The sequence below is a fragment of the Thermothelomyces heterothallicus genome (genome assembly GCF_042370625.1).
Source record: "Thermothelomyces heterothallicus CBS 202.75 unplaced genomic scaffold P884_scaffold_9, whole genome shotgun sequence".
Classification (NCBI taxonomy): domain Eukaryota; kingdom Fungi; phylum Ascomycota; class Sordariomycetes; order Sordariales; family Chaetomiaceae; genus Thermothelomyces; species Thermothelomyces heterothallicus.
The window spans coordinates 38,149-49,372 of record NW_027192570.1 but is presented as its reverse complement, the minus strand read 5'-3'; the positions used below and the strand labels follow the sequence as shown (position 1 = coordinate 49,372).

General features: G+C 57.8%; 4 protein-coding genes across 4 annotated transcripts; 2 read left to right on the top strand and 2 right to left on the bottom strand.

The window, feature by feature from the left end:
- Positions 1–4,720: 4,720 nt before the first annotated feature.
- Positions 4,721–6,258, bottom strand: P884DRAFT_222219 (mitochondrial 37S ribosomal protein uS9m). The gene is made up of 2 exons (XM_069439515.1): positions 5,314–6,258; positions 4,721–5,251 (listed from the first exon to the last, which is right to left on the bottom strand). Exons 1-2 carry the CDS (start codon positions 6,194–6,196, stop codon positions 5,160–5,162), a joined length of 975 nt encoding a protein of 324 aa, XP_069298019.1. The 5' UTR covers positions 6,197–6,258; the 3' UTR covers positions 4,721–5,159.
- A 44-nt stretch (positions 6,259–6,302) lies between these two features.
- P884DRAFT_291538 (uncharacterized protein) lies at positions 6,303–8,394 on the top strand. Its single transcript, XM_069444105.1, has 5 exons — positions 6,303–6,384; positions 6,451–6,555; positions 6,633–6,819; positions 7,063–7,111; positions 7,171–8,394. The coding sequence occupies exons 1-5, from the start codon at positions 6,319–6,321 to the stop codon at positions 8,129–8,131; spliced, it is 1,368 nt and encodes a 455-aa protein (XP_069298018.1). The 5' UTR covers positions 6,303–6,318; the 3' UTR covers positions 8,132–8,394.
- Positions 8,395–8,534: 140 nt separating this feature from the next.
- Positions 8,535–9,527, bottom strand: P884DRAFT_198487 (HAD-like domain-containing protein; the record flags this gene model as incomplete). The annotated part of the gene is made up of 1 exon (XM_069438144.1): positions 8,535–9,527. One exon carries the CDS (start codon positions 9,525–9,527, stop codon positions 8,535–8,537), a length of 993 nt encoding a protein of 330 aa, XP_069298017.1.
- Positions 9,528–9,932: 405 nt separating this feature from the next.
- P884DRAFT_258581 (uncharacterized protein) lies at positions 9,933–10,679 on the top strand. Its single transcript, XM_069441253.1, has one exon. It carries the CDS (start codon positions 10,022–10,024, stop codon positions 10,232–10,234), a length of 213 nt encoding a protein of 70 aa, XP_069298016.1. The 5' UTR covers positions 9,933–10,021; the 3' UTR covers positions 10,235–10,679.
- Positions 10,680–11,224: the final 545 nt, after the last annotated feature.

Below are 11,224 nucleotides of genomic sequence, written 5' to 3'. Positions count from 1 at the left end.
TTGGCAGTCTAAGAAGGGAACGGACACCTCCTGAAAGGCTTGCGTCGTCGATGACTTCGCGGACAGGCCCGGCGGGTCGAGCAGTTATCGGAATGCGGCGATGCTTGGGCCTCCCGGACCGCACCGAACTGTTGGGAGGCGAAAAGGCAGCCGGCGCTACGCAGAGGCCAAACGTTCCGACACAGAACCTCCAGCACACACGTCGGGCGTTTTAACGGGGAGAAATGCACGCGGTTTCTGCAGGAGTGGTCGCGCTGCAGCGTCGCTGTTCGTCTTCCAGCGTTCGTTGTCGCCTCGTGCGTGCTTTTTCTCCAACGTCGATGACTGGCGCAGAAGTGACAAACGGGGTCTTCCGAGCTTCGAAGGTCGCTTTCGCAAGGATCCCGCCTGCTAGGAGATCTGGCCTTGGGACTCAAAAGTGGGGATGACGAAAGCCAACCAAGATCTAGAGGGACTTGATCGCGGTCGTTCGATTAGGGTTGTGTGCGGAGGCCAAGATGAACGACTCGCTCAGCAGCAACACCGAGACAGGCTAGCGGCGATCCTATAGCCAGAGCCCAAAGCAGCCGGAAGGCCTTTGCGCTCAGACAAATCTGCGGCCCTGTCCGACCGGTATGTAGAGGCTTCAGGAAGCTCGGAAGACCAGGAGAAGCGGTGGCAGATATGATTCGGTCTACACGCCGGCGCATAACCAGACACTTTGCCGGCGCGCCCAAATCCCTATACGAAATCGGGCAGTGAGATGCTTGTGGCGTTTGTCTGCTCGGGGGCTGGCAATGGAAGAGTTTTTGGGGCGACGGAAATGTCGAAGACAGGGGACCGCCGTCTTGAGAGCGGGCCGGGCACCGGTTTGCTCACTTATACCCCAAGATCTTCTGGCGAGTTGGTGCAGAGTAAGAGCCCTCGCTCTCAGGTCGCCAACGCGATGCGGATCTCGATGACAACTCTGTCCACAACCAGGTGGTCTCGTGCGCACGACAGCGTAAGGCTCCAGGTTAGCGTAGGGCCAACGGCTTGAGGGCTCTGAGCCCCCCAGGCGAGATGCGCTTGTTGGCCAGCTATCCTGGACAATGGCTGAAATGCCAGTGCAGGACGAAAGCAAGTTGACGATCGTGGGAGAAGATGGATGCAGCCCACCAGCGGCCGGTAGTGTACATGAAGACTACCAATGGGAAACGGTATTCCTCCAATTAGTCTTTAAGGTCGATGCCGGAGGAACATTGGGTACTACTCCACAGGACCGAGCATTTAGTTGTCGGAGTTACGTGCATGTACCTGACCAGTGTGGCTGCTGCTTGGCTCAGACATGGGAGTGTGTGTGGCCCTAGGGGTGCGTTGAACGCAAGCAGGGTCGAGAGATCTACGGCGACGCCCCCCTCCCCACACAAGGGCGACGCCATGCGCCCACAGGACCGGATCGCTGACTGACGCGAGGGGCGGGTGGATCTGCGGCCGGCAGGCCTGCAGAATTGTTGATGTGTGTCTGCGGCGCGCCTGTGTCGAGATCGGGGAGCGTTTGGCGATCTAGATAATCTGGCACGAGAGGCCGAGATGCCGTGTATAGATTTCCCGCCGGGCGTGTATGTACTGTAATCCGTACATGGATGCACACACATGTATGTACATGCACGCTGCTGGAAAGCAAAGCTTTCGCTCCTTAGACACCTTCTGGGCTCCGCACCTTTGCCTTGGAGGACAGAAACCGAAAGAACGGCGAATGAATGGCCATGGGAGCTGACGGCATGCGAACCAGGCCTTTGAAGGGGGGGAAGAGCTGTCGCGAGACACTTCCGTAAACGGTCCGGGTAGCTTGTCTCTGTCCCCAACGTTCTCTGTGTGGTACTCTGGCCTGGGCCGCACCGAGCCCCACGGATCAATCAAAACCGAGCAATCAAGCCAGGTGAGCGTGGCGGGTATCTTCCAGATTACGGCGTTGTGACTTTCAGCATGCTAAAGCTTCAGTGGCTTGGCCGCTCTTCTCCGCAGTGTTGTCTTGGAAAACACTGGACCTGTCTCGACTTGCCCCCCCCCCCATGTGTTCGGCCATGAATGTGCGGTTGGTTGCAGGCCCGCCCGATCGGGCGAGGTCTCGTGGCGCGAGAGAATGATGTGTGACTGAGAGCAAAAAGGTTGAATGGAGACAAGGGTAAGGCGCCAAGGGCCGGGCTTCGCCGAGACTTCCATCCACCTCAAAGTACTCAAAGGTGCACGAGGCGAGCTAGCGCTTCTTCTGGCTTGAACGGATTGGAGAGCTCGAGTCCACAAGCGAGGAAGGAGCACATGGCGCATAATGCGCCACCCTCCCCAGGAAGTGACTGCTATGAACTCGGAAGGAGGCCGAGAGCAAAAATAACCTAAGGCAGGAGGTATTTTTGGCAGGTACCTAGATGAGTCTCAAAAACCCCAGATTGACTGACGGCGAAACGGTAGAGGAGAGCGCCTACTCACAGTACGAGTAGGTTGTCTCATCGGCTTCCGGTTTTTTTTGACATGCCGGGTATCGTTTTGGACGCGCATTGGCGAGAAGCAACGCGTGGGCGAAATGGTGCTCTTTCCTGTTTTGAATCCTCTGTTTGCCCGTAATGGTGGGCTCGAACGTCATTCAAACCTCGCACACAGACCAGAGCTCTGCGCACCATCTCCATGCAACCTTGGTCGGCTCGAGGTAGGAAAGGTACTTAACTAACCATTGGGCCCCAGCGAACCTTGGGTCCGGAAGGGGGCTGGAACGCGCGGGCGAACCTGGGCTTCCTCATGTCGATTGCTGTTCCTAAGGTAGCTTACGCATCTCTTGGATTTTTTTTTATATTTAAACCCTGGTTGTTGCACTTTCCACGGATTCGTACTGCATTCTGACGTCTCCATTCGCCATGCCTGCTGGTTCGTTGGTGGCAGAGCACTCGAAGACGGGAACGGTTTGCTGGGAAGTGGGTCGGATGATCAACGGCAGGTAGGTGCAGTTTTTTCGGTCAAAATCATTGCTTCCCTCTCGTTAGCTGCTCCTCAAGGCTAATTACCCAATGCTGACATGGAAGGATTGATGCCTCTGGTTCGGACTGGAGAGCATGAGTTGCAAATGACTCGCCAGTCACCCATGGGAAAGGGTTGCTGGAGAGTGTTTCATGGACGGCTTCGGTGCGGGCAGGGGAGACCGACCTTGTTTGCTTGATTGACCGCCGACGCAAGGACGAGTACGGATGTACACTGCAGGTACATACAAAGCGCCGCAGCGCCTTGGTCGACACGTCTTGGTTCGATGAAGGAGGGCCGTCTCAACATCCCGGATCCTGGTCGTTGAGAGGTTGAGCCTGCCAAGCTCGAGCCAGGGGGTCAGCCAGGGTAGTTGACGCGTGGAGGCGCATCGTCGAAGATGTCCAATGCTGCACGTCGATCGCCGTCCGTGCACCAAGTGGGCTGCGTCGCCACGACCAGGATCAAGACCCGGTTTCAATAGCCCCGATGCCCGCGAATCAGAGAGCAACTGAACGCAGTTTCTGGAACAACTTGCCGAGTTGATGAGGATGATATTAGCCGGCTGTGAGCGTGTGGGGTAGGTTGGACGTTGGACATCAGCCATCATCGCCCTCCATTCACTGGTACGGTGCGGATAGCTATGCCCCTTGACCATTTTCTACTAGTTAATAGCTATCCGACCCTCCCCATCCGCCTGCGTCCCGAACAGAGATAACGCTAAACAGGCAGGGCGAGCCTGGAATGTACTTACTACAAGAACTGTGCATTCCGCATCGCAACCCGCCCGCTTACCATCTGGGGATGACCTCAACATGCGCTTGCCATCGGCTTACGTCTCGTTTATTCGGCTGGCTGCTTGGACTGCAGGTTAGCATGGTCTAGCTCCGTCGGAGCCGTCGCCCGGAGAAAGGGCAGCACGGTCTTGCCGGCCGCTTGGGCGTGGCGGTGCGCGCGGACCTGCTAGGACAGGGCGGTCTTGGACTGCACGACAAAACACCGAAGGATCGAGCCGCAGCTGCAACACTCCCGTTCACACCCTGCAAAATGTGTGACTGTCTTACCGGTTCGGGTGCGCACCTACTTGTACCGGTTGTACTGTATTCCGAACGTAAGGTACCTGATCTACGTTACTCCCTAGGCACAGTACATATGCCTTTTTCAGGGACTGCGACTTATTTCGGCCGCGAAGAGCGACCGGCGGTGCAGTAAACGACAGCAAGCAACATCTGGGGATGTGACTACAAGGCAGCCGGGACCTCTTTGGGAACCTATGGGCCTTTGCATTTGGAGGTCCCATCGTGCTAGTGCCCCGAAGCACTCGGAGACATAATCCGTTCTCGATACGCCGCATCTCCTTGTCTATGTCCTCGAGAGCACTCTCCTTTTACCCAGGCTGGCTGACGCTTCACAGAAGATGGTACTGGCTGAGGCTATAGGCGCTGGGCTTTGAACGATAAGTCTGATACTCGGTACCGTGAGTGGGAAGCTCGTGGGCAGGGCTTCCAGGAGATGCAGCGTGCATGCGTACCCTGTTTGCATGACGCGCCTCTCAGCATATTCGGGGCGCTACAATGTCGGTGCTGTGTACCTACATGCCTTCATCCAGAGCGGTGACTCGATGTAATGATCAACCTCGACAACGCAGCAACACATTGCCGCCCGTGACAGGTGTGGGCATGATAACCTGCCCTGTCATGGGACAGCCGTGTTCCTTGCAGGCTATCCCGGCAGTGTCAACCGCCGTGTTCTGTTGCTGCCGACGCCGGTCCAGGTCTTGGGACTACGACTTGCCAACCATTACCGGGTCGAATGCGTGATCTGTCTCGTCCCGCCGCGCAGGATATACCGGGCTAGGATTATGCGGGCAGTACTCCCGTAGTCCTGACAGCTTGCCCTCACATCCGTTTCAACTACCCGCCACACCTGAGACCGTTTCGGCCATGCCGCTCCGATTCATCCACTCAGATCCAACTTCGAGAAGACTGCCGAGTTCGGCACAGCTCAGCCGCAGACGCCGATCTGGAAAGCTCCATGCCTTGTAGTATTTATTGTACAGTCAACCGTGGTACAGATTGTTACAGAAAATCGCTTCCAGGGGACCGACATAGACGCGAGCCTCATTGCCGAGAGAAGGCTCCGCTTGTCCATGCCAAACCAAAGCGCACAATGGCACATCCAACCAACAATCATCTCTTGACCCATGTGGGACGCTTCCTTGCCTTGACACGGCCATGCTTCTTCCTCTCCACTCTTCTCGGGTCGCGGGTGACACAGCCGGCTGAATAAGGTTAGCGAAGCCCACAAGCCTGCAATGACTGCCCAGATCGATTTGCCACTCACCTCTCCTCAATGCGGGCTTCAGGGCGGGCTCGTGAGCCAGCAGGGCCTTCGCAATGGCCAGCGTGAGCGCTTCTGCCTGTCCTGTGGTGCCGCCTCCTTCAACCCGCGCCCACACGTTGTACTTGTCGATCCGGTCCGCCGCATACAGCGCCCAGACGGCGCTCTCCCGGTCGTGAACCCGACCAAAATATTCTGCTAGCGTCTTGCCGTTGACTAAAATCTGCCCGTTCCCTTCGACCACAAACGCCCTGGCGGTCGAGGACTTTCTCTTGCCGACACCAAGGGCTCGCCCGAACCTGTCGATGGGTATGGGAGTGGGCACGTTGTGAAAGCCCTGCACATCGCGCTTGAAGTCCTCGAGAGCGGTCGTTACCGCTTCCGGTTTGAGGTCGGGGTGAATCTGATGTAGCCTCTTGACGATGGCGAGACACTTGACGTATTCGGTCGCCTTGACCGGCTCGCCGAACGACTGCCTCAGATCTGCCAGCGTCTTCCATGCAACGCGCTCGGCGTCGGCGGCTGGAACCACAGGAAAATTGGCATATGTCTTGGCCAGCTTTTCAAGAGCGAGGTACCGGTCGTTGAACGTGGGTGTGCGTGAGAAGTAGGATGGCGACACGGGCACTGCGCGGGCATGTTGAGCGATTTTGTACTTCTTTGCCAGCTCTTTGATCTCAATCTCGCTGGCGGCGGTGATAGTGAGCCCCTGCTGCTCGCCGGCACCCGACTCGGTCGACAAGTGCCTTCTTCCCGAGACGATCGATGAGCCGAGCCGCAGGGACTGGAATTGTTGCTCGAGCGATTGCCGGTGCCCGCAATTGAGGGCCTTAGAGGCGCCCCGGAGAGCGGAGATGAGTCCCTGTCGCGAAGAAGATGCCATCATTCCGCGTGGGCATCCACCGTCATGATCGCGGTTCGCGCGCCAGGAGAATCATCGGGAGCCAGGGGACGGGAGCATTCTGGCTGCGACCCTTGAGCGGAACAATTGCGCAGCAATTTTTCCAGATGCCTTGCAAGCTCGAGCCAGATTATGGTCCGTCCGCACTCCCTGCCGTCAACCACTCAAAACAGGTGAAGCTTGACCCCACCTCAACTACCCCGCCACATAAATTTTGTGTGATTGACTTTTCTCTCAAGAAGTGCTTTCTTTTTGCCCGACTCGACTCCCCTCCGCCCCTCGACCATCAGCTCCCTGCCAAATCGCGCGCAAAGATGGCGTTCGGAAAGCTCTACACCTACACGGTATGTCGAATAATGAACTAGGAGCATTTGTCTTCCTTCTTTGGGCGCCGTTGCTGACCTCGCTGCGCGTTACGCAGGGCAACCCCCGCTCTACGGCCATCCGCGCCGTCGCGAAGGCCAACAACCTCGAGCTTGAGGAGGTCGAGGTCGACACCAAGAACCCGAGCGCGGACTTCCTGAAGGCCAACCCCCTTCACAAGGTCCCGACCTTCGTCGGCGCCGATGGTTTCGTTCTCACCGAGTGCATTGCCATCGCTGTCTACGGTATGTGTGGCATATTTGCTCCGCTCTGCTTTGGGTACCGCCCTTGCCCCGCTTTCCCGCGATGGCAACCTTGGTTGAGGTGGCCCGCCCGTGACAATGATGACCGAGACATCTCCAATAACAGTTATCCCTATCTGAACACAACGTTGTTGATATAGTTCTAACTTCTGACTGTCCTTTTCACCTGCTTGTATTCCCATTGCCTGTACGTTACCCGGTCACCAAGCTGACAAGTATCACAAGTCACCTCGCAGAACGAGAAGACCACCCTCCTGGGCAAGACAAAGCAGGAGTAAGTTTGCGATATCTGACCGTAACCTCCTCGGCTCGCGCCGCTAATACCACTGGTAGCTATGCCTCCATCCTGAGGTGGATGTCGTTCTTCAACAGCGAGGTACTGCCCAAGCTCGGCAACTGGTTCCGTCCTCTCCTCGGCCGCGACCCCTACAACAAGAAGGCTGTGGACGATGCCTCGAAGGCTGTTGCCGAGGTCGTTGCAGTCGTTGAGGCCCACCTCCGCGACAACACCTACCTCGTTGGCGAGCGCATCACCCTTGCTGATATCTTCGGCGCCGGCCTTATCTCGCGTGGCTTCGAGTACTTCTTCGACAAGGAGTGGCGCCAGAAGAACCCCAACGTCTCGCGCTGGTACGAGACTGTCTACAACCAGCCCATCTACTCGGCTGTCGTTCCTCCATTCGCACTTCTCGATACCCCCAAGTTGACCAATGTCCCTCCCAAGAAGGCTGAGCAGCCCAAGCCCGCTCCTAAGCCGGCTGCCGAGCCCAAGCCCGAGGCTGAGGAGCAGGAGCAGCCGGCCCCCAAGCCCAAGCATCCTCTTGAGGCCCTGCCCAAGCCTACCTTCGCTCTTGACGAGTGGAAGCGTTATTACTCGAACAACGACACCCCCGTCGCCCTGAAGTGGTTCTGGGAGAACGTCAACTTCGAGGAGTACTCGATCTGGAAATGCAAGTACAAGTACAACGATGAGCTCACCTTGACGTTCATGTCGAACAACCTCATCGGCGGCTTCAACACCCGTCTCGAGGCTTCCCGCAAGTATGTCTTCGGCTGCGCCTCGGTGTATGGCACCAACAACGACTCCATCATCCAGGGTGCCTTCGTCATCCGCGGCCAGGAGTACAAGCCCGTCTTCGATGTGGCTCCCGACTACGAGAGCTACGAGTTCATCAAGCTCGACCCCTCCAACCCCGAGGACCGTGAGTACGTTGAGCGGGAGTGGTCGTGGGACAAGCCGATCGTTGTCGACGGCAAGGAGTACCCCCACGCCGCCGGCAAGGTCTTCAAATAAATTCAGAATAAGCCGAACGCATGACAGGCCGGTCGTAGCAGCGTGCTAGACCATGGGACATGACTGATGAACGAGAATGGACTGGGAATCAAGTGGGATCTGGGTCCGCTGGTGGTTTGTTGTGATTTTTGATATCACCAGTAGTCAACGCGAGTACGGAAATGACTCGATGAAATAGACACTAGCTACCGCGTCTGCGGGCTTGTTGCTCAATGAAATAACCCATGACAACGCCTGCCTCGTGATATCGAGAAGCGTCTTGGAAACATGACCGTTATTTCTGAACAACGAACTTCCAGGGTAAAGGGTATCATGGTATCGTGTGTGTCTCTTTCCGAGAACACCAGACTAAGATGCATACAGCGCTTGTTGCGTGTCCTAGAACAAATTGATTAAACGAACTCTAGGAAGGAGGCGGTTGCCCTGACTTCTCCCCCCGCTTGACGAGAGCCACGGGCTCGCCCTGGATGCTTGATGTCATGGTGAACGGATTGGCCTTGATGTACGTGCTGACGTCCAGCTGCATCGTCAGCGCATCGAGGTATTGCTCGACCAGCGGCAGCACCCTTGGGTTCTCGTTGAGGTCGCCGGCGAACTCGGGCAGGGTCACGGCATTGTGCGGCTCGCTGCGCGCCTTCTCGGCGCTGTCGTCGATCAGGACCGTGTCGGCCTGGCTCCAGGTGGCGCCCTCGGCGGCGCGCGGGTGGGACGCGGCGACGACGGGGTCCTCCCAGAGCCGGGTCAGCCGCTTGTAGCACTGGGTGCGCTGGTTGTAGTCGTGCTCCGTCAGGCCGAACCGGTCGCGGCCCCAGACGGCGACGACGCGGGCGAGGTAGTCGGGCGAGAGCAGCTGCGCGCACATGCGCCGGACGTTCTCCGGGCGCGCCGACGACCAGATGACGACGTGGTACTTGTCGATGCAGCGCTCGAGGAAGGCGCGCGCCAGCGGGCGCTCGACGAACCGCGACGGGTTGCGCTTGTGCGGCCGGTAGAGCAGCGTCCCGTTGAGGTCGATCACGACCAGCGTCGGCTTGGGCGCCGGCAGCCGGCGAGCCTCCTGGGACGCGCGCTCGAGGTACTCGGCCGTCGGCTCCGGGACGCCGCCCGAGGCGGCCGAGGGCGCCGTGATGGGGGCGGGGCCTACAGGGGGGCCAGACGGCCGGGCGTTGCCTCGGCGGTCGCTGTTGGTGTTGGTGTTGGCCCGCCCGGCCACACGCGCGGGGGCGTTCTTATTGCCGACCTTGGTGGTGGTGTTCCGGACGGCATCGCCGCCGGTCTTGTCGAGGTCGGGGGGGCGACGGCTCGGTTGAGCTGAGTGTGAGGTCGTGTCAGCCCTTGCGCTGCTCTGCCAGAGAGGCCTAGTCGAGCTGAACGGGCCCACGGCCGGGTTGTCCATGGGGAAAGACGGAGGTGGGTTGCCCGCGGTTCCCCATGACGAAGCAGGAGCCCGCCGCGGCTGGGGGCGCTCAGGCGAGGAAGATCGCCTGCCCCATTGGCGCCCTCCGCGTGAGCGATACCCTCGGTCGGCCCAAGCTCCGCCCTCGTGCTGCCGCTCCTGTTGGTTGCGCTGGGTATCAGAGAACCGGGACGGTGGCCGATAAAGGTCTGCAGCACGCTCGTTCCGAGCATGATTCTGCTGGCGGGCGGGAGGGCGCTGGGAGCCTGTCCGACCGAACGGCGAATAGTCCTGGCCTCTGCCGTCGGTGTGCTGACGCGATCGACTCGCCCGGAAGAATTCTCGCTGAGAGCCTGCCCGGTCGGACCGGCCATAATCCCTATCTCTACCATCATGTTGCTGGCGGGACTGGCTTGTTTGAGGGGATGAGTGCTGGGTTATCGGCTGGATCCAACTGGGATCGAAGTTGAAAGGCAGGTGATACTGCATGCCAAATGGATAATGGCCACAAGATATTGGTGGTCCGTCACCCACCCAACCTCCCTGAAACCAATTCCACGGTTGGTTCTGGTCCATCTCCGCCAAAGTCGAGAGAGATGAGTTCCGTCGGGGAAAGAGCGCAGTTGACTCCTGATCAGGATCAGACACGCCAATTGTGGACAACATCCACCCCTGGTCAGGTGGCGCAGAGACCGGTCTTCGATTAGTGACCAGCGAGGGAAGATAGACACAGTCCTGGGGCGTCCAATTCGGGTGCCGTTCTGGTGGTTGAGAGTACGATGGCGGTATCCTCAATCCCAGCCTTCTGTTTCTGACTGCTTGAGTGACTGATTGGGGTGTACATATACTGTGCGCCCAGCGTCGTTGCCGAGGGAATATTTCTTGCACACAAAGGTCAGGGAATCTTGCTAGAGTAACCCAAATCTGCGCGGACGAAAATCGGAACGAAGAACAGAAGCGGGACAAGAGGAGGGGCGAGATTGCAGGCTGTCCTCTTCCCATATCGTACAGGAAAAAGAAACAGGGAATAGCCTACGTCTCCTTCCTATCCGGGCCAGCCAGGTAGTTGACTTGGTAATCTGCGCAATTAATGCCGGAGTAAATCCCGTGTTCTGCTCGTGTACTGGTTGACGGTGTGAAGCTCGTCGGTGTTGCCTCGTTTTCAAGTGTTTGTTAGGCTGAGAAAACCCCAGAGACTCGCCCCACGTGATAGGCTAATTCGAATTGGCGCGAAAGCTTCGAGTCCCGTTAACAATTAGTTAACGTTACACAGTAACTAAACGTGCTGTTGCTCACATTAATGCCCCGCTCCCCGGATCAGCTAATGCCCCACTTCCGCCGTGACGAGCCCATCAGAATAGTATTGCAGCGGTGTCAACTATAGAACGAAGGCAGAGACAGGAAACCTCAAGCCAAATGGTCAGTTGATATGCTCGCGGCGGGCAGCACAATATTATTCCGTGAGCTGTTGCGTGACTAAATGACGCGACTACGCGTAATGACTTGTAAGTTAAGGTATCAACACTTGTATGTTGTCGCGGCACAACTACCGCGTGGACTGGGAGAGTTAATCTTATCGGCTGTTGCTGTCCTTGGCAGCACTGTCCTTCTGGAGATATGCGCCATGTCATGAGTACACAAGGAGCGGTAATTGGTGAATCATTGGCACATCGGTGCAGGACGTCTTCATACGTCCG